The sequence below is a fragment of the Takifugu flavidus genome, chromosome 2 (genome assembly GCF_003711565.1).
Source record: "Takifugu flavidus isolate HTHZ2018 chromosome 2, ASM371156v2, whole genome shotgun sequence".
NCBI classification, from domain to species: Eukaryota; Metazoa; Chordata; class Actinopteri; order Tetraodontiformes; family Tetraodontidae; genus Takifugu; species Takifugu flavidus.
The window spans coordinates 12,996,203-13,017,197 of NC_079521.1; the positions used below are offsets into that span (position 1 = coordinate 12,996,203).

Consider the following 20,995-nt stretch of genomic DNA (forward strand, 5'->3'; position numbering starts at 1 on the left):
CAGTTTTTGCTACATTTCTTTGCTGCAGACATCGACGAGTGCCGCATCTCCCTGGATATATGCGGGCCGGGCAGGTGTGTCAACACGCCAGGAGATTTCGAATGCGAGTGCTTTGAAGGATATGAGAGCGGCTTCATGATGATGAAAAACTGCATGGGTGAGTCCGGGCCGTACACAGCGCCCTGCGCTTCACGCTGCAGCAGTGGCAACGTCTGAGCTCTGCCAACCAATAAAGGCCTGCGAGTGGGGGGGGAGAGTTACAATCACTGTGCAGATCTGCTCCATAAAGGCTCAAAGATAATTGCTCTTTATTGCATTCTTGACTTGCAAGTCGGGTACATATATTGTTTAATTTCACCCAGCATCATTATTTTTATGTGCAGCTACATGTCATAATGAGCAGCCATCTGTAAAAACACTCTATTTCTGTGCCGGGCTTTTGATTGAATTCATGGGAGAGGCTGTAAACATAAAACGGTGCAGTAGTCATAGTTTTGTTGGCCGCAGCTCACCGAGAGTCCTCATTTGGCTGCACAAGAGCTATTAGAGGTAGGCTGGAAATAATGTGGGCGAGGATGCAGTTAGGAACCAACTCGGCTAGCAGGCTAACAGAAAACAAGCGAAAAGGTACGAATGACCTGTGTTTTGGCTGTGATTTTGGTCTCTGTTCAACCACAGCACAGATATTTAAAGTTGAAGAACTTTTAATGTGACCTTTAAGACTTAACGTGTATCGATGAGGGGGAACAATCGGAGTGAATATTGATATTAAATATTTATATTGTGTGTCAGACATCGACGAGTGCGAAAGGAACCCTCTGCTGTGCCGTGGAGGCGATTGTGTCAACACAGAGGGCAGCTTCCAGTGTGTTTGCCCCCAGGGACACGAGATCGCCCCCGATGGGTCGGCCTGTCTGGGTGAGTGAGGGAATCTTCTTGACTTTCTCTCTTTTCTTTGCATCATTCATCTTTGTCAGTGTTGTCTTAACTGGTGCTATCGATATCTTTAAATCAGTTTTGGTTCTTTTGAGTATAAATTCAGGCGTATTCACGTATTATCTGCGGGTTTTATTGGAAAATACTGCCTTTCCTTTCCCTGTAGTCTCGCAGTTATCGTGCTCGATAGCAAATGCGTATCCACCTAGTCTCATGCTGATGACATCATGATTGCAGCACTCTGTGACCCGATCATGGTGCTTCAAGCTCAGTTATTTGCTTTTTTCAAAAGCTCTGTTATAAAAACAATGAACCCATCACTGAGGTCATGGTCTTCATTATCTCCACTGAAGTGACATGCTTTAGAATTATAGTAACGATAATAAACTTAACTTCTAAATCAGATTAGAAATCAGTTTAATTCTCTGTTTTTGGTGATGTCAGATGCTTCGCTAACGTGTCCAGTTATCATGAGACATCGGCCACTTTTACAGGTGACGACATTTGTAGAAGAGAGTTTCGGTCAAATTAAAATTTTAAAATTGAAAACCAAATTTGCTTTTTTCCACTTATTAATATCATCATTTTCAAGGAATTCCCTAAACTTAGTCAAACCAAGTTTAATCAAACTTATCAAAGGATAATCATGGACAGAAGACCCTGTAAATCTGTTACTGATATTTTAGATAAAATAGTTCCGTCCTGTCTGTTTAATCTCCATCTAGACTCTACGATTTAATAGATATCAGATCTTGGCCATGGATTTGTGTTTTCAATGTCCTTTGGTGTTCTTTTCTCTGGTAAATTGTCTTGGAAACCATAATCTTTTCTTAATGATTTCCCAGATATCAACGAGTGTGAGTTAAGCGACAGGCTGTGCAGGAACGGTCAGTGCATCAACATGATCGGCCGCTACCAGTGCGCCTGTGACACGGGTTACAAATCCACCGAGAGCAGAGTGGAATGTGTCGGTGTGTACGCGACAGAAGCCATTCATGTGTGCTTGTTTCTGCTGAGGTCTTCTGAAGTGTAAAACGCGGCGTTTCGGTCCTCCTTCAGACATCGACGAGTGTACCATCGAGAATGGCGGCTGTGAGACCTTCTGCACCAACTCGGAGGGCAGCTACGAGTGCAGCTGCCACAGCGGATATGCCCTGTTGCCTGATCTGAGAAGCTGCACTGGTGAGAAGCTCTTTAACGTGCCCCTCACCCGCTGTCTGGGGGACACTGTTTGGCATGTTTCACTGACTTTAGCCACACTCTGAAAGACAAACGTCAGGGTTTGATGGACATAAATGGGGGAGGTCTTTTCCAACGTACCCCAATTACTATCTTAAATTGTCTCAGGACCATCTTCACTAACAAGGGTGGAAGATGGAGCCACGTCGGACTTAGATTGTTGTATATTAACTGCTCAGTATTGTCCTCATCAGTTCTTTCTTGCATCCTCAGATATTGATGAATGTGTGGAGAGCCCAGAAATCTGCGACGGAGGCCAGTGCACCAACACTCCCGGGACGTACCAGTGCCTTTGCTTTGACGGCTTCATGTCCTCCGACGACATGAAGACCTGCCTGGGTAATGAACGCGCATCACACTTCATCCTTATTAGATCCAGCTCTCTGAGATTTAGCGAAACAGTGTACTGGTCAGCTCGGAGCATTTCCCAGATGTGAGTCATGAGAAAGAGGCTTAATGGCTCAGATCAATGAGTCTGCGTGTGTGAAGGGACGCAAATAAATCTTGTAGATTTATAAGGCTACGAACTTTGGATGGAACGGGAAGTGATGGGTGACATTTAGTCAGCGTTCACTGAAAATAAAACTCTCACAACAATGATGTCAGGGCCTTTTAATGTGTCCACATATGCTGTTTATCCAAAGTTAACCGATTTTAAAGTCTGATTGGGTGAGGTTACATAATAAACTCCAAACATATTGGGTGGCTCATTCAGTTTTCATTGATTTTTCACTCTTTGATTGCGCTTTGCAGTGACGTTTTCGCTCTTTCTGTATCTGATTCTAGATGTGGATGAGTGTGAACTGAACCAAAACATCTGCCTGAGTGGGAACTGTGAGAACACCAAGGGCTCCTTCATATGCCACTGTGACATGGGCTACTCTGTGCGCAAGGGCACCACAGGCTGCACAGGTAAAGCCGAGCCCAAACTCGTGAGCGTAAGGTATTGCTGTGCCGGATGAGTCACAGAACGAGAGGTGAGAAATGAGAGGTTACAAGAAGAATGTTTGACTAAACAGAAGCAGCTCCGACATGACTCATCCTTATTCAAGAGCCCCTGTCTGACTTGATAAGAAACACGTTTGCAAAGGTCGCGGAGCGCGTGCTGACATCCATTAGCGGCGGGAGCAGTGCGATAGCCGTCACCCGGAGGATGTAGCTGTCACGTTGCGCCATTGTTTATCCCTTTGTTTCTCTTTCATTACGGTCAGTTAAACACCCCGTGATGGCTGGAAGGATTCTGCAGCACGTCAGCACCTGAAACAACTCCAGAGCACATAAATATAAAGTCTGGTCAGAGGCTTTTGCTAAGTTTGGACTTGTCTCTGATTTAAGCTGCATCTGGCCGGCTGAAAATGGCCAGCGGTATTCTCTGGCCCAGTCAAAAAGGAGAGGGTGTCATGCAAATCTTACACGTGCACACGCAAAAACCTGCTCATTCCAAACTCAATAAAATGTCCATATAGTATTCTTCATGTTTTTCAGAAGACTCTTAGTAAAGTAGCTGGGAATGATTCACAGGTTTGGAATTTCTATCCCAGAATTCCAGGAAATTAAGACATTAGTTTCTCTCAGGCTAGCAGGATGTCTTGTTATATACAAGTCAAAATCTCTGGCCATTCTGAAGCACAACCCGTCACTGTATATTCAAATGACAACCGATTTCTTATGCATTCATCTGTACGGTGTGAGCATATCGGTATTTGCCGGCCGAGTGTCTTCGCGTGAGCGACTGTTAATGAGCGAGCGGTGCCTTTGAGCCTAAATGTGAACCAGCTGTAGATGAAGCTCCGGCAAAAATCATTTCCTATTTGCTCCACAGAGCTGAGAACTCAGGGGCAGGGTGTCAGCGTTTGTGCAGAGTCTTTTGCACTTCTCGGTCCTTGCGTGTGTATTGGAAAGTTTGGGCTGGGTGGTGATCTACTGGGGGACTTTACGAGGCTGGGAGTGCCCCAGTTTTAAAGATGGGGTGATGGGTTAAGCATGTTGACTGTAACATATTTTTACTTCCATCAAAAAAGTCCAACGGTTTTCTTCTATTGGCCAGCAGCACAGGCAATTTAATCTTTTTTTACTTTTAGCCTACATGAAAACACCAGCAACCTCCAACTAGCGCCGTATCCTGCTTTGCTCTGTGAGAACAGTGGTTAGCTAGGAGTGAATGTTAGTGAACGTGAGACAGATATTGTAAGTTATTTTGTAACTGAAGCTACATTGGGATTGTCACTAAGCTGCGTTCAAGATATTTAGACAGTAAAAACACACAGATGTACAGATAGACAAACAGATAATTGTGAAGGCATACTATAAGCTGGGAGAGGGCTCTGCTCTCCTTTTTTATTCTGCATCAGTTGTTCTTCAGTCAGCCTGAGTCACATCACGCCGCTTCTTTGTGCCTAAGCTGCCCGTTGAACGTGTGTGTCTGTGTGTGCATTTGTTCTGTCATCAAAGACTTGGAGGGGGGGTGATTTTCAATTTCGCCTGTAATCAAGGAAGATTTGTTTGCTGCCAGCCCTCATATTAACCCTGTCATCAAATGTAGGGTAAATATACCATACCCCCCTCCCCAGGAAGACTGTAAACCAGCAGCTCTAACCTGTAATTGACAGTGTTGGGAATTATAACCCACACACACACACACACACCACACACACACACACACACACACACACACACACACACACACACACACACACACACACACACTTACATTTGTTTGCACAGTCCTCTGCACTCAGGTGTGTTCATCAGTCCTCTTTGTGACTGACATGAACATTGTTTTAGCTGACTTTTTTCAGAGGGCCCTCGCCTTCCTTGGTGCTATAACAGCATCTGTTTCAAGATGTTTGATTGTTATACCCTGGGTGTTAGCGGCTTTATAAAGACAGCAAGTTTTAATTGGGCCCAATTTAACTTAATAGACACATTTTTAATACCCACATCTATGAGGTATCTACTGGGAGAGTTTTAATTTAGTTTTAATGGTTTTGCTGTGAAGGAATGTTAGTTGGCTGATCGCTGCATGACATTTTATATTTGGGAAGGATTACATCCCCAAATTTGATATGTGTGGTGAGAAAACCAAAGCTGATGGATGCTGCGATTGCCTAAAGTAACCAATTAGCAACTCAGAATAGGGATATTTCTCTCACTTTTAAGCCTTTTTGTAGGTTTTGGGCAAACCTCAACAGAGAATATCCAGAGACCAGCTCAGCTCATTAAACCTCTGCAGGAAGGCTATTAGTATTGGATTCAGGAGAATTTCCCGGCGCTTCCTGCTCTGAAATACGGCTCTTCGTGGATGAAGACAGTGACCCAGAAAGACTCCGTTCTGTCATCTCCTGCTGCTGTCTTTATGCAGCTCAAACCAACCCACACCACAAAGCCAAGAACCCCAGCGGAACCAGCTCCAGCATCATTAGACCATCAAAAAGTATCTGGTTTTTTTACTGACTAATTTCTTTTTTCTCTCAGATATAAACGAGTGTGAGATTGGAGCCCATAATTGCGACAGACACGCTACCTGCACCAACACAGCTGGAAGCTTCAAATGCGACTGCGCTCCAGGATGGATCGGTGATGGCCTCAAGTGTACAGGTGTTTACACTTATTAGTCCTACCAAAAGGGTATAAAGCAAGGAACGCATTCCGGACAAGGCTCAGGAAGCTGCAAGATAGGGAATCATCTCATGTTTAATGTGGGAGTAACCCGCAGGACTGGTACATTTTGTGTTGCAGACCTGGATGAGTGCTCAAATGGGACGCACAAGTGCAACAACAACGCAGAGTGTCACAACACAATCGGTTCATACCGCTGCACATGCAAGGAGGGATTCTCGGGAGATGGTTTCTTCTGCTCAGGTCACACACACACGTACATGTTTCAAACTAACACCCGCCATTTTTCATCCCCTGTTGCATCGTTCAGGGTAATGACTGTGTCTGACTGTGTCTGACCACAGACAGTGACGAGTGTGCGGAGAACAGCAACCTGTGCGAGAGCGGCCACTGCCTGAACATGCCGGGAGGCTACCGCTGCGAGTGCGACATGGGCTTCATCCCTACTGCTGATGGGAAGGCCTGCGAGGGTAAGACAGCGAGTTGGCTGACTTTCCTCTGGAATTGGAGTCCGTCCTCATTGGTTTAGCGCGTAGATGTCGTCACATCTAAGCACAACTTCAAACTTTGGGGCCCTTTTATTACGCGCCTTTAAATTTAGGTGGTGTTGCTCTTTCAAACAGTTGTTTGCTTTCCCACTCGGAGACACAAGCAGGCCGCACTGATGCTGCCTTTGAAACCAGCTTGTGTGATAATAATTTCAGTGTGTGAAGCTGCAGGTTAGTGACAGAGAGCAACAGAGTGTTCAGACGGTGACCACTGCAGGGAATGAAGAATTGGCACTGGGAAAGCAACGAGTATGTAACTGGGTCGTAAAAGTACGGAAAATATTTGTAGCATTTGCACATTTACTCGTTCCAAAGCACCGCCGTCGCTTTATTTTTCTGTGCATCAGGTGGTTCACAGCAAACCTCAGAGGAAGCTGCAGCTGCTCCACTTCCTAAAACACACAAAAATGCTCAGAGATCTGAATGTTAAGAATTCTTGAACACTTTTACCAAACAGACAAACTTGTAACTATTAATCAAACTCATTTAAACACAAACAGAAGGATTCCTCGACCACTTAAGAGGTCGGTATTCTTTAATTCCTCCCACATCACAGATGTGCATTTTTCTCTTGATTGTTAGCATCTTGTCTTGGTGAGCTATTGAAGAGCACGGACACGTGACCACGGCAGATGAATGTGACTTTCGTGCAGCGATAAGGCCTCACTGTTCTCAGCCCAGTGAGCAGCCTGACCTCATTTTGCTGCTGTGTCAAACATCCTGAAATAACCTGTCCAGCTCTGGGTCTCGAAACAGCCGGGACTGGACATGTGTCTAATGATGTGGAAGAGCACAATTTCATAAGCTGCTCCTCTCGCCGTGTATGTGTGTCGGTCTGGCCACTTTATTTTGTCCCAGAACTGTCATTCTTTAGCAGAGGTGAGCGGCCTTCACTTCCTATTGCTTACTGCCAATTTTCCACCATGATCCCATGATCCACTAATCCCTCACAGCTGGGTCTCTCTCTCTCTCTCTCTCTGTCTCTGTCTCTCTCTCTTCTACAGACATAGACGAATGTACCTTTGCTGACATCTGTGTCAATGGACGCTGCCGCAACATCCCGGGACTGTTCCGATGCGAATGTAATATCGGTTATGAACTTGATAGAAGTGGAGGCAACTGCACAGGTGAGACAAGTAAACACACAACAAGAGTGTAAATAAAATAAGCAGTTAGTGGAAAAGCGGGGTATTTACTATTTACTGACCGTGCATCTATTTGTTCATCAGATGTGAATGAATGTGCAGACCCGACCTTCTGCATCAATGGGATCTGTATTAACAATCCTGGAAGCTACTTGTGTCAGTGCCCAGTGGATTTTGAGCTCAACCCCACAGGGGTGGGCTGCGTAGGTAAGACCCCACAGCATATTGTCTGGTTTATCGACCTGGGTCTGACATGCATACATGTGCGCAGACACCCGCTCTGGGAGCTGCTTCCTGGAGGTCCGGTCCCGGGGAGATGCCTCAGAGAGCTTGGAATGCTCCAACGAGATCGGAGTCGGTGTTGCCAAGGCGTCCTGCTGCTGTTCGCAGGGCAATGGCTGGGGAAGTCCATGTGAACCGTGTCCCTCCGTGAACTCCAGTGAGTCCACCACCTCACAATATGAACACAGCTATGGGTCACTTCTACCCGCGACTGTCCTCTTGAAAGTGATGATGACCTTTTTTGGCTTTATATCATGCATAATTCTAAAGGGTTCAGTCTCCTTCACTAGTTTATAGCTTTAGTTTAGTAGTTTCTATGTGCATTATAAGTCTTAAATAATTGGGTCTGAAAAATAACAGAAAAAGTGAATCCGCTCATTTTCACGTGTTGGTGTACGGCTGCCTGTTCCTCTCGTAAAGATGAGGTGGTTTTGTGCAACTTAGTTGAAATTGCCAGCAGATGATTCAATCACCGGCCTGACTCATCCGTTCAGCTCAATGAAATGCACGCATCTAGGACAAAAACAAAAAGGTCTCATTTTCAGTTTGTAAATCTAAGGAGCTGCAGTCATGTCTGGTCCACCGGGCTCTGCGCAGAACCCTGTGATCTGAGGGGGGTGGTGGGCAGGAAACGGCTTTTTAGACTGCTCACCAAATATGCATCTCGGCATCATCCGTCCAGAAAAAGGCTCAGATCCGGCAATAAAACGGCGATTATTGTGATTTATGGGTGTGTTTTTGCTGGGCAGTGTGATGAACTGCTGCTTTCTTGGTTACAGCTGAGTACAAGACCCTGTGTCCAGGAGGAGAGGGCTTCAGACCTAACCCCATCACTGTCATCTTAGAAGGTCAGATACGCCCATACACACCGCTAACACACACACGCGCGCAGGCACAGAAAGGTAACCTCGTCCACCCTCTGTCTCTGGCAGACATCAACGAGTGCCAGGAGCTGCCGGGTTTGTGCCAGGGAGGAAAGTGCATCAACACCTTCGGCAGCTTCCAGTGCGAATGTCCTCGAGGCTACGCTCTGAACACGGACACCAGAGTGTGTGAAGGTATCAGGGACACACACATGAGCCTCACAGGTGGCCCAGACATTCAGAGGGAAGGAAACGGAGGCCAGCCCTAAAGAAACATGGGAAGACAGGAAGCGCAGTCTGACTTCAAAAAGACAACAATAGCAGGCCTTTTCCACAAAAATGAAGTCATTTCCCCAGTTTTCTGTGTTTCTAAGCCCAGTCTGGATGATGAGACGCTCTGAAGAGCAGGTTTCTGATGTGGCCAGCCCCCTCCTGAGGGAAGTACACTGATTCCCCCTGAGACAGACCAAAGATGGTGGAGGGAAGGATGAAGAGATACATGAGATGGGTGTTTATAATAGTCAAGCTGGAACAGAAAGGAGCAGAGCGTTAAACAATGACATGTGGCTGGCGGCATTTTAATTAGCATGTGTCCGTTGGCCCACAGAACAAAAGAGATCGTCTGACTTATGAAGACCAGGACTGAATGTTACTATGTGTTTAGTTCATTAACGGCTCGAGACGGAAGGAACAAACATGACGTTTTGTTGTTTGGTCGAGGAAGTCTTGAGAACAGAAACCAAAACTGCCTGTTGGTCTGCCAATAAGGCCCTGATTATTTTTTAAAAATGTGGTCTTATAAAGCACCTTTGTTTCACCAGGAAAATCCATCAAGTGTGGAATATAAACATGATTACAGAACATGGAGCAGAAGAAAAGGTGCCTCTTATGAGCACGCCTATAGCTTGAGAGCAAATGTTAACCACAGAGATGGTCAGTTTGTTGATTGTTTCAAAGACGTCAAACACAGGGAACCAGAACCCCCAGATGTGCCCAGTGGTTTCTCAGCTCATGGCTCTCAGCTCCCAGGAGCTGTGCTGAGATGTTGGTGATGATAAGGATGCAGAAGATGTTGTCTGAGATCGCCTCCAGCAGAAAATGAGAGGGCAGTGCAGGTGGAGAAGTCCAGGGCAGGTGTGCAGAGCTGCAGTTCATTTAAGAGGATTGCTGGATGTCCTGCCAGATTCTCTGAAAACAACCTGAAGATTAGTCTGTGAGATTGAAATGCTCAGGTGGACGGCACCTAACCGTTGCCAGCTCAACAACTGCGGATGCCTTCGTGACATTTCACCAAATATCCAGAATAGTGATGTTCATCTACTGGAATTCCTATTTTTGGTACAACATCTTGAAGGTATCTGGAACAAATATTAGAATTGAGATCATCAACAAGGACGATGATCCAAAAAGGAGGAGCAGACAGACGTAAAATTGTGTGACGCACATACATTGGACACAAATAAGCGACTTCTGTGTGTCCCCATGCGTTTGCAGATGTCGACGAGTGCGATCAACCCGGCATCTGTGGTCCAGGAAACTGCTACAACACCATTGGGAACTACACCTGCATCTGCCCTGTAGATTACATGCAGGTCAACGGAGGGAACAACTGCATGGGTAAGTCTCACCGCCGCTGCCTTGTCCGTCCTGCTGAGTCAGCTTTGGGTTGGACGTCCGCTTTCTCTCCCTGGCAGACATGAGGAAGAGCTACTGCTACAGGAACTTTTACTCTGACAACAAGACGTGTGACGGAGAGCTGACCTTCAACATGACCAAAAAGATGTGCTGCTGCTCCTACAACATTGGCCGTGCTTGGAATAAACCCTGTGAACAGTGTCCCGTGCCCAGCACCGGTAAAGCTTCGTGCACACTCATGTCAGCCCGTGCCATAAATGCCAAAAATGTTAACTCCCTTCCTGTGTCTGCTCAGATGAGTTTGCTTTGTTGTGCGGCAGCAAGAGACCAGGATATTACATCGACATCACCACACGGCGGGTGATTGGTAAGGTTTTCCTCCCCTCACGGGTTGATGTTTGCTTTGACCTCAGCTGATTCCCTGTTTCCATTAGACATCGACGAGTGCAGGGAAATCCCGGAAGTGTGTGAGAATGGGCTGTGCATCAACATGATTGGCAGTTTCCGCTGTGAGTGCCCGATCGGCTTCATCTACAATGACAAGCTGCTAATTTGTGAAGGTGAGGCCTGACCGTGACGCCATGACTGATTTTATTTTGCCAGTTTTTCAATCTCCCGCTCTTGTCATTTTAGATATCGATGAATGCCAGAATGGACTTGTGTGCCAACAGAACGCAGCTTGTCTGAACCTGCCGGGAAGCTTCCGCTGTGACTGTAAGCCTGGATATCGCTTCACCCCTACTGGACAGTGTCTCGGTAAGGCAGTGATGGCGAGCACCGATGGCCCGGGAAGAACTGAAATGTTAGTCCTGCAGGCACCGTGGGTGGGAATGGGTTCAGTCAACTCCCACTGACCTTGGAGGAGATTACACAGAGTTGGTGGAAACATGGAGCAACCTTAGAGAAAATCCAGCTTAAAAAAATGTTCCACGTGGATGAAGCTGACGTTTTTGGGTCTTCTCGCGGCTTGACTCTGTCTTCGCTTTCAAACTCGCTCTCATTAATTTATTTGAACGGCAGAGAAGGAAGCCAAATTTAAAGCACCAGATGCGGCACAATGACGGGGATTTTTTTCACTTTTGGGGCTTTGTATTGAGGAGGAACATTTGTTGGAAGTTTTTCATAGGATAGTAGAGGATAGCAAAGGATAAGAGAGGAGATGAGAGGCCCTCCCTCTAAAGTAAAGAACCCATGTCCACATGCCTAATAATATTTGTTTTTGCTAGCAACAGTTGTTTAGATGGTTGTAAAATAATATTTAAATAAACAGTTCGGTTGTTATCTTTTGACAGGTTTCCAGTAACCAAGATATTTTCCACATTTTAAATTTTGGGCAGCAGCTGCCAAGGTGTCAGGCATTCATCCAGACAGAAAGCTCTGTTTCCTCTTGCTGTTTTAGAAAGGGAGTTGTGTATTTTCCAGGTGGTTCAAAGTCTGCCTTCGAATGACGCTCCGGGGACCAATAACGGTTTTTGAATTGAATCAAAGTGATCTGCCTGGAGCAATAGCCCTAGTAGGTAACGGTGGGAGATATCGGGATGTCAAGATCACTCACACCGTATTTGGTGTCAGTTCCTTGACCGCGTCAGACAAATGGGCCTAATTTCCCTTATGTTTCCATCCTCACTTTCTTGTAGTGTTCAGTGCACATCGCAAAGAGTGAGAATTTTTTTTTTAACCTTTTCAGATCGTAATGAATGCATTGAGAACCCTGGGATCTGTAACCCTGGTCAGTGCATTGACACCCTGGGCAGTTACCGCTGCATCTGCCCCAACGGCTTCAAAATGACGCGGGACCAGTCCATGTGCGTTGGTAAGACCCCACCGCTTGTTTCTCACCTTGAGGCTACTCTCTGAGCCGGAATGGTGACGAAGCTCTTGGTTTCAGATGTGGACGAGTGTGAAAGGCAGCCTTGTGGAAACGGGACCTGCAAGAACACGGTGGGCTCCTACAACTGTCTGTGCTACCCCGGATTTCAGAACTCGCACAACAGCGACTGCATTGGTGCGTGCATCAGCAACCATGGGAGTCGAAGCAGGAAATCTGCATGTAGCCTCACGTATTTGTGTGTGTGTTGCTCAGATGTGGACGAGTGTGCTGTGCAGAGGGGCTTGTGCCGGAATGGGCAGTGCCTGAACATTGTGGGCACCTTCCTCTGTGTGTGCCATGACGGCTACGAGCTCACCGCGGATGGGCGTCTGTGTGTAGGTAAGGAAGCGCTTCGGCGTTTCTCACTCTCATCCAAGGCTGATCCGCATCTTTAACTTTCTGTCCGTTTTCTTTTTGAAAACTCAGATATTAACGAATGTGCAGTGAATCCAAGCACATGTGGTGCAGGAACTTGTCTTAACCTGGATGGGTCGTACAGGTGTATCTGCCCACCAGGCTATTATCTCCACGAGGAAACATGCGAAGGTAGGGTCGTATCAGTTAAGACCAGTCAGAATGTGACTAATAAAGCATGATCTCTGCAGAGGAGATGCTTACAGAACATCCTGTTCAACTGTAGTCGTATTATTAACGAGTCCGTGAAAATGGAGGCAAGCTGCATAAAATGGCTGTTACTCCTGCCATGTTTTTTCTAGACCTCTTAAATCAACATTTCATTTCAGTTTCTTTTGATGGAGTTAAAACGATAAAAGCTTTGCTGCAGTGGTGCTGCTGCACTTCTCCCATAGCTCAAATCGCCTTGTTGCTACAAATTACCTCCCTTCTCCCTTTCGCATGTGGGAGTGGGCCGGAGCCAGAGCGCTCTTGATTGTTTATCCACTGGGGCTGATGAGGAGATGTTCAGCAGACTTCACACATTCCAGCAGTTTGCTCTGTTCTTGGAAGCACGTAGGCAAAAAAGTGCTGAATTCTCAGCATCGGTAACAGAAGCAGATGCTATGAGTGAACATGTGACACAATGGCTATTCCAGATAACAAGTCTGTTTTTAACTAACCAGTCAATATTAATGTGATGTCAACTTTGGAAGCACTTCAAGGGCAGCGGGACAGAAATATGATGGCACGGATTGGGATTAGGCTTCTGTGAAATGGTTGACGTCCTTCCTCTCCCTCTGTCAGATATTGACGAGTGCTCCCAGTTGCCTGAGATCTGCACCTTTGGAACCTGCTCCAACACCGAGGGAAGCTTCACCTGCCTGTGTCCCGAGGGCTTCCAGATTTCTGCCTCCGGGCGCAGATGTATAGGTAATCGTGGCTGTGGGAGCGACCCAGACAGGGAGAGGGTGGCGGAGTGTGTGTGAGCGCCGGTGGAGAGTGAGCAGCGCTCTGTTAGACTTGGCATGCTGCGATCCAGCTGGTTCTGGTGCTGCTGTTGCCTCTGCGAGGCCAAGGGTGGTTCCTGATATATCGCTTTTTCATTTTCCCCCTCGTGTTTAAGTGCACTTATGCACATATGTGGGTTATGGGTTGGGTAGGGAGTTCCCCATCTAAACACTCATGTGATGACATCATCAGCAGTTCACTTCGTTTTACTTTCCCAGCGTCACAAGTGAGGTTCAGGTCATGGCCAGAGGAGGCAGGGTGGAGTCGAACATGGGTAATAAAAGACATTTCTTGGCCATGACAGAAACTTTCCCACTGACAGGACCAGCCTTTTTCTTTAGTGTGATCGGCGTGAACAGCCCAAGGATGAGAACCATCGAGGAGCCTTTGTATGTTCTCACGTTTAAAACATGTTTTCATTTATTCCTCCCGATCAAAGATATTTTAATGTTTAGAGCTGCTGTATGTGGAGACCAGATGGAATTAGCTCTGTGGGCTCAGTGGTTCAGAGGGGGCTAAACACAGGGGTGTTGGTAATTAGGTGTGACGCAATAGCCCCCCCACCCAACACCATTGTGCTGCCATTTCTAATGACTAGCCTGAATGGAGCAACAACATCCTTGGATGTGTGATTAACTGTGACTTAAAGGCCATTTATCCCATTTAACCGTGAAGAAGCAGATTTGAAATAGTTGCCAAGCGGCCGTGCACCAACATCAGTCTGTTGTCGACTGAGAGACGAGTTTGATGGAGAACAAAAACATGATGTTTTCCTCACATACACCAGCTTTTCTTGAGTGTGTGTTTGTGTGTGCGATTTTTGCCTCTGGACCAGGTGTGTGTGCATGTGTGTGTGATTTATGGTGGTCAGAAAGCTTATTTGTGTTGGGTTCTGTGAAGAACAATGCTAGCAAGGAGAACTAGAGCATGTGCTTCTCATTACCAGTAAATGTCTGCCTGGTTTAGGAGGAAGCAGAGAGACATGTGAATCGGAGAGAGGTGGAAGTTTCTGACAAACACAGATGACCGAGATGATTTTCACCCTTGTGATTTAAAACCAATACATATAGTTTATTTGGAGTGTGCATTTTGTCATCAATGTGTGTCGATTGGCAGATTTCCGTGTGAACTACTGCTATACAAAGTTTGAAAATGGACGCTGCCAGGCTCCGAAGCCTCAGAACACGACCAAGGAGGTGTGCTGCTGTACTGGAATGCCAGGTCAAGGCTGGGGAGACCCCTGTGAAATTTGCCCCAGCAAAGGAGAGGGTAAGCATGTTCCCCATCTCTGAGAGGACAGAAAACTCAGATTCCAGATTTGAGTGTCCCTTTTTACTCTTCTCTATATTTCCAGAGGCCTATCCTCATCTCTGTCGCAATGAGGGCTATCAACAGGGACGAGACGACCATCCAAAAGGTCGTTAACACTGAATCGTCACCACTGACTTGGTGCCAGACTGGTGGTAAATTACCTTCCTGTTGATTTTCTTTTGCAGATGTTGATGAGTGCCTCAATGACCCTTGCATTAATGGCCAATGCATCAACACAGATGGCTCTTTCCGGTGTGAATGTCCCATGGGATACCATTTGGACATCAGTGGTGTCAGATGTGAAGGCCAGTTCAGCCAGAGCTTTCCTATATCATCGTCTCCTTAGCATCATATTCCCATTTTAAGCAACTAGTAGATGGATTTAAACGTACTGTATTTGTGATACTGTTCAACAGACACTAATGAGTGCAGCATTGGCAATCCTTGTGGCAACGGCACATGCACAAATGTCCTCGGGGGCTTTGAGTGTGCATGTGAAGATGGCTTTGAGCCTGGATCCATGATGGCCTGTGAAGGTATGTGAAAGTTCTCTCTATCCAGTCGGCTGTTTCCCCTTCGACCTGTTTCACTCTGCTGCTTCTCCAGACATCAACGAGTGCACCCAGAATCCTCTGCTGTGCGCCTTCCGCTGTGTCAACGTGGTGGGCTCGTATGAGTGCAAGTGTCCCACAGGCTACGTGCTGCGTGAGGATAGGAGGATGTGCAAAGGTATGGCAGCTAAGTGACTCTGGCTCGCTCTATTTACTGGACAACGCAGGCTGAAAATAAACGAAGCAGGACACAGACGTGACGTGTAGCACCATAAAGTTACGTAACGCTCTCTCATTGAGATCCTTAAGGGTTCTGCAACTCCGCTCGGGCTAAAACATGGGTGAATGCCATCAGTGTTTACTCCTTGGCCCTCTCAGACAGATCGGTACTGTAGCAACGGTTATATTTGGAGGGAATCACAGTGACAGAAGGAATCATTCACTGTCCGCAGCATCCCTGTTTACATTACAGCCCCAAACAGACCCCCGACTCTCCCATACAGGCTTATGGGGCTGTAGTCCTGACAGATGTCTGTGTTTCATCTCTAGTGGAAGCACGTACACCTTCTTTACAACTGTGATTCTTAGACTCATTGTCCCTTTTGATCCCCAGACCAGAACGAGTGTGAAGATGGTATAGATGACTGTGCCGGCAGAGGTATGACCTGCAAGAACCTCATCGGTACATACATGTGCATCTGTTCCCCCGGATACACACGCCAGCCCAGCGGCGAGGGTTGCATGGGTAAGATTCTCACTTGCTGTTAAAAACTTAAAATCCGTCACACATAGTAGATCTCGATGATTGAAATCTTTCAGTTAAAAGTCTTTATTAATTTCAAAGTGTAATCCACTGAAAACAGAACAATCAGTGGTGACACTTATGGACATCATGCCCTCATGACACCCTTATAGAGTCCAGTTCTGACATGGGCCAAAAACATGCCCACCACTGGCCTGCTGGAGGTCGTTGTAGGGCTTTGGCAGTGCTCCTTCTGCCCCTTTATGCAAGGTCCTGATGCTGGGTGGTTTCATGCCCATTGCCCCCTCCACCCCTCCAGTCTCTCAGTTTCTCCTCTAAGCTCTTGACACCGCACTGGTGGACACTGTTCTAGCCACAGCAGGTATGAATGTGCGGCCTCTGTGGGATGCAGAGACTGCAGCAGACTGCCCCTGCTGGTGAAGTCTCTGGGGGGAAAAATACAAAACTGGCCAAGATTCACCCAGACAGGATAGAGAAGACTATAACTAATTTAATTTAATAAAATCCATTTTATTTTGGAGTAGAGATTTAATGATGTATCGAGTGTGTCCCACAGAAGATGTGTTTGGTGTTTAGATACATTTGCCTGATTTGACCCATTTAATCATCGATTATCACATTTTCCGTATGTGTGTTCACAATCTAAAGGACTTTCTGTCCGTCTTTCACATTTCCAACGTTTGTGCAGATCTGAATGAGTGTATGGCAAAACCGGGCATCTGTAAAAACGGCCGCTGCGAGAACACAGTGGGAAGCTACCGCTGCAAATGTGACCAAGGATTCATCGCGAACCCCACGCAGACCGAATGTATCGGTAAGGATGTCGATTCAGGTCACTTTTTTTCATTCTTAATTTTATCTATGCTTTCTGGGTTACTTCTGGGAATGTAACCAACCCGTCTCTTCCGGCAGAGATAGCAGCAAGGAAATCCTTTCACGCCTTCCTCCCTTTACTAAAAATAGGCTGGCAGATAGAGGCGATGTGCTGAAATCTGTGAGAAGGACCTAGGTTGAGTTTGTAAACCTCACGGTTATCTCTCAGACAGCCCCGATAAAGCAGTCTGGCTTTTAAAGGCCAGCTCCTATCTTAGAGGGGGTGGTCCAGGTTTGTCATCTTGGGTTTTCTCTGTCTGGCTGCTCCACCCTTCAGATAACCGTGAAGGCTTCTGCTTCACTGAAGTTCTGACCACGCTGTGTCAGATGACCTCCAGTAACCGGAACATGGTGACCAAGTCCGAGTGCTGCTGTGATGGCGGCAGAGGATGGGGCACCAACTGTGAGCTCTGCCCCCTCCCTGGGACCACACAGTATAAGAAGATGTGCCCTCTGGGTCCTGGCTTCACCACTGATGGAAGAGGTATCATCAGCTTTTATTCCCTAGTTGATCAAACCGCTGACATTGTGAAGCGTACCTCCTGATGAAATCACTTAAAAATACGCGTATGTTTGACGCAACAGTGACGCGGATCGATAAATACCTGCAACAATATTTCCCTGAGGTCACTGTTACAGCTGTTGTTCAGTAATCTTTTGGCAGACATGGTTATTCCCACTGGGGCCGTTTATCTGACATTAACGTTCTCTGGTTTCTCTCCAGACATTGACGAGTGTCGTGTGATGGGAAATCTGTGCAAGAACGGTCAGTGCTTCAACTCGTTGGGTTCCTACACCTGCACCTGCAAACCTGGCTACACCACGGACATCACCGGGACGACCTGTGCGGGTAAGGCCGCAGTACCCGCACTTCACCTTTTTCCCCATCCCTGACGCCTCCGGTTCTCTTTCCCGCCATCTGCCGAGACGACGTGGGCGGACAGCCCACACACTTGCTTAAAAAATGCACCCCGAGCCTGCCTGTCTGTCTCGTTGGTTTCCCCTCCTGGAATTTCTGGCAGCGGGATCAAACTGCACCTCTCACCCTTTGTATCTCGCCCTCCCTTTCCAGACGTGGATGAGTGCATTCAGGCACCCAAGCCTTGTAACTTCATCTGCAAGAACACAGAGGGAGGGTACCTGTGCTCCTGCCCGCGCGGATACATCCTGCAGGAAGACGGAAAGAGCTGCAGAGGTCTCTCTCACACACACACACACACACACACGCACGCACACACACACCTGACATGGCAGAAGACTCAAACAACAGTAGTCGAGCTGATTTTAGCGCTTGTAGAGAACCGTGATCCTGTGAAGATTTCCCCGAAGGATAAATGACGTCGAACTTGTCGACTTAATTTCCAGGTGGGGGACCTCGGCCTTGGGCCAGAACCTCTGCTCACTGTCCCATGACATTCCATTTGGACTGGTGTGTGCAGAGGGCATGTTCCAAACCACACGGCTCGCTGTACATGTTCCTCTGGGTGTTTTTCTGTTTATAGGTCTTGTTTATGAGTCCAGACCATTGAGGACCAGTTATTTTTATTTATCATGGCTTTAGTGATCCATCAATCTGCCTAAATGCAGTTCATTTGTGGGTCAGTGACTGTAGAAGGACTGGAATTTGAGTCAGAGCGCAGACAGTGGGATGTGCATTTACCTCACACAGGCTCAGACACTTGTCTAAAGAGCCCTTAATACTTTTTAGGAGATATTTCCGCCTCACTCTGATCTCTCTCTTTTTTAGATCTGGACGAATGTTCGACCAAACAGCACAACTGTCAGTTCTTGTGCGTTAACACCATCGGTGGCTTCACCTGCAAGTGTCCTCCTGGCTTTTCCCAGCATCACACTGCCTGTATCGGTGAGTAGAAAACCTCAGTAGGGAAACTCTGTCAGCACACCTTCGCCCGCTCTTCGTTGTTCATGGTACACAACCCAGCCACGTCATACGATGGAACGTCATTTGATGGAACGTGTGTCAGCCCCCTGCATTAAAGAGTCCTAAAACACCCACTGGTTCGACCTTTACGATCTCTTGTTCAAAGATAATGGACTCTGGCTGATATCACACTGATCTTATTAAGCTCGACTGGTTTGGAGTCGTGTCAGCTCAGCAGTGCTCTGTTATGGAACTTTGCAGTGGATCGCCATGACGACCAGACGCCTTTCTCTCTTTTTTTTTTTTCCAGACCATAAAACAGCCTCCTCGATGAAGTCAAGCTTCAAGTTTTGAAGCAATAAAGCTATGATGACAGTTATAGGTGTTAGAACGTTATCAGACACGAACAAGTGACATTGGGGATCCTTCCCTGCCATCCGAACTTCCATTCTTGAATAACCGAATACCCCTGACTTCCTTCTCTTTTGCATCGATTGCAGCCACAACTTGACAAGATCATTTTGATTCAAGGCTGACTTGACTGTGGAACACCTGTTGATTGAGCTGAGCTGCTGTGACTCATATCTCATCTGTGGGCAGATCGGCCGCCTTAACCCAGACGATCCTTTCCTTCTTGCAGACAACAACGAATGTGCGACAGATCCCAATCTGTGTGGCAACAACGGCGTCTGCCAGAACACGCCGGGGAGCTTCAGCTGCGACTGCCAGCGTGGATTCTCGTTGGATCCGAACGCTCAAACCTGTGAAGGTCGGTCAGCAACCGGCCTTTAACGGCAGCCTGTGTGATGGCTGCTCCAGTGCAGAATCCGTCTCCTGCAATAAGACTCGCTGTTTTTCGCCCCTGACAGATATGGACGAGTGTGACGGCAACCACAGGTGCCAGCACGGCTGTCAGAACCTGGTGGGTGGATACCGGTGCAGCTGTCCGCAGGGCTACCTGCAGCACTACCAGTGGAACCAGTGTGTGGGTGAGAAGCTCCACTGTTGTTTTTGTTAGCAAATATAGAAATTCTTTCCCTTTGAAGCATCCTGATGTGTCTGTTGCCAAAGTATGTACCTGGCAGTCCTGATATTCCAGGCTAGATTCCATTTTGAAGCCGTTTATTAACGAGTTATTGTCCTCCCCCTTCACCTCTTTCCTGACACTCTTATAATACAAATACTCTAGAGTGGTTGTCATTTCCCTGTATAGTTTAACCTTTCCCTGAGTGAAGTGAGGCCATGAGAAAAGAAAATCACAGGCTCAAACTACATCCTGCTCACCCGCTTAAAAGACTCAGGCGTTGAGTTCATGTGACTGGAGTAAGTGTTTGTGTCAGTTTGGGTCAGTTCACTCTGACCTTTTGTTGGTTTCTTGTCCTCCGTTTTCTGTCGACCAGATGAGAACGAGTGTCTGAACGCTCAGATCTGCGGGGGAGCATCGTGTCACAACACCCTGGGGAGCTTCCGCTGCCTCTGCCCCACCGGCTTCAACTACGAGCAGGGCGGTGGCGGATGCTTGGACATTAACGAGTGCTCCACCAGCCAGAACCCCTGCAAGTTTGGATGCTCCAACACGGACGGGGGTTACCTCTGCGGGTGTCCGCCTGGGTACTACCGTGCCGGGCAAGGGTACGTGAGGGACCAGCCATGTGATAGCTGCCCGTAGAGATTCCTGCTTGACGAACAGCTTTGTTTTGGTCCCACAGGCACTGCGTTACGGGTCTGGGCTTTGGTAGCAGCTCTCTCGGTCCTGGACAGGAAGGAGAAGCAGATGATAACTCTCTGTCCCCTGAAGCCTGCTATGAGTGTAAGATCAACGGATATCCCAAGAAGGGCCGAATGCGTCGTAGCACCAACGCCACACGTGATGGAGACGTGCAGGTAATCTCTCTGCACAAATCCCAACCTCTACTTAAATATGGATGACATAAACACTCCCTGAAGGAAAAAAAAAGTCTCTGGTGACCGGAAGCAGTGAAACAATAGGCCCAATAACCCCAACCACTGTTTTAGACTCCATACAAAAATCAGTTATCAGTAGGCAGGAAGTAGGGACCGCAAAGAACAACCTT

General features: G+C 47.2%; 1 protein-coding gene across 4 annotated transcripts in view; it reads left to right on the plus strand.

Annotated features, from left to right (window-relative positions):
• Positions 1 to 20,995, plus strand: part of fbn1 (fibrillin 1) — a 43,182-nt gene that overhangs the window by 20,558 nt on the left and 1,629 nt on the right. For all 4 annotated transcript variants that reach the window (XM_057025749.1, XM_057025750.1, XM_057025748.1 and 1 more), the window contains 39 exons: positions 29 to 157; positions 793 to 918; positions 1,782 to 1,907; positions 1,996 to 2,118; positions 2,389 to 2,514; positions 2,962 to 3,087; positions 5,650 to 5,772; positions 5,914 to 6,036; positions 6,138 to 6,263; positions 7,346 to 7,468; positions 7,571 to 7,693; positions 7,758 to 7,925; positions 8,548 to 8,616; positions 8,701 to 8,826; positions 10,126 to 10,248; positions 10,326 to 10,484; positions 10,562 to 10,633; positions 10,701 to 10,826; positions 10,900 to 11,022; positions 11,954 to 12,079; positions 12,155 to 12,271; positions 12,350 to 12,475; positions 12,563 to 12,682; positions 13,337 to 13,462; positions 14,657 to 14,809; positions 14,895 to 14,957; positions 15,037 to 15,156; positions 15,268 to 15,387; positions 15,458 to 15,580; positions 16,016 to 16,147; positions 16,854 to 16,979; positions 17,316 to 17,522; positions 17,763 to 17,888; positions 18,111 to 18,233; positions 18,786 to 18,902; positions 19,561 to 19,689; positions 19,790 to 19,909; positions 20,321 to 20,552; positions 20,630 to 20,804. In XM_057025749.1, coding sequence (XP_056881729.1) covers positions 29 to 157; positions 793 to 918; positions 1,782 to 1,907; positions 1,996 to 2,118; positions 2,389 to 2,514; positions 2,962 to 3,087; positions 5,650 to 5,772; positions 5,914 to 6,036; positions 6,138 to 6,263; positions 7,346 to 7,468; positions 7,571 to 7,693; positions 7,758 to 7,925; positions 8,548 to 8,616; positions 8,701 to 8,826; positions 10,126 to 10,248; positions 10,326 to 10,484; positions 10,562 to 10,633; positions 10,701 to 10,826; positions 10,900 to 11,022; positions 11,954 to 12,079; positions 12,155 to 12,271; positions 12,350 to 12,475; positions 12,563 to 12,682; positions 13,337 to 13,462; positions 14,657 to 14,809; positions 14,895 to 14,957; positions 15,037 to 15,156; positions 15,268 to 15,387; positions 15,458 to 15,580; positions 16,016 to 16,147; positions 16,854 to 16,979; positions 17,316 to 17,522; positions 17,763 to 17,888; positions 18,111 to 18,233; positions 18,786 to 18,902; positions 19,561 to 19,689; positions 19,790 to 19,909; positions 20,321 to 20,552; positions 20,630 to 20,804 — 5,021 coding nt within the window. The remainder of the gene's footprint in view (positions 1 to 28; positions 158 to 792; positions 919 to 1,781; positions 1,908 to 1,995; positions 2,119 to 2,388; positions 2,515 to 2,961; positions 3,088 to 5,649; positions 5,773 to 5,913; positions 6,037 to 6,137; positions 6,264 to 7,345; positions 7,469 to 7,570; positions 7,694 to 7,757; positions 7,926 to 8,547; positions 8,617 to 8,700; positions 8,827 to 10,125; positions 10,249 to 10,325; positions 10,485 to 10,561; positions 10,634 to 10,700; positions 10,827 to 10,899; positions 11,023 to 11,953; positions 12,080 to 12,154; positions 12,272 to 12,349; positions 12,476 to 12,562; positions 12,683 to 13,336; positions 13,463 to 14,656; positions 14,810 to 14,894; positions 14,958 to 15,036; positions 15,157 to 15,267; positions 15,388 to 15,457; positions 15,581 to 16,015; positions 16,148 to 16,853; positions 16,980 to 17,315; positions 17,523 to 17,762; positions 17,889 to 18,110; positions 18,234 to 18,785; positions 18,903 to 19,560; positions 19,690 to 19,789; positions 19,910 to 20,320; positions 20,553 to 20,629; positions 20,805 to 20,995) is intronic.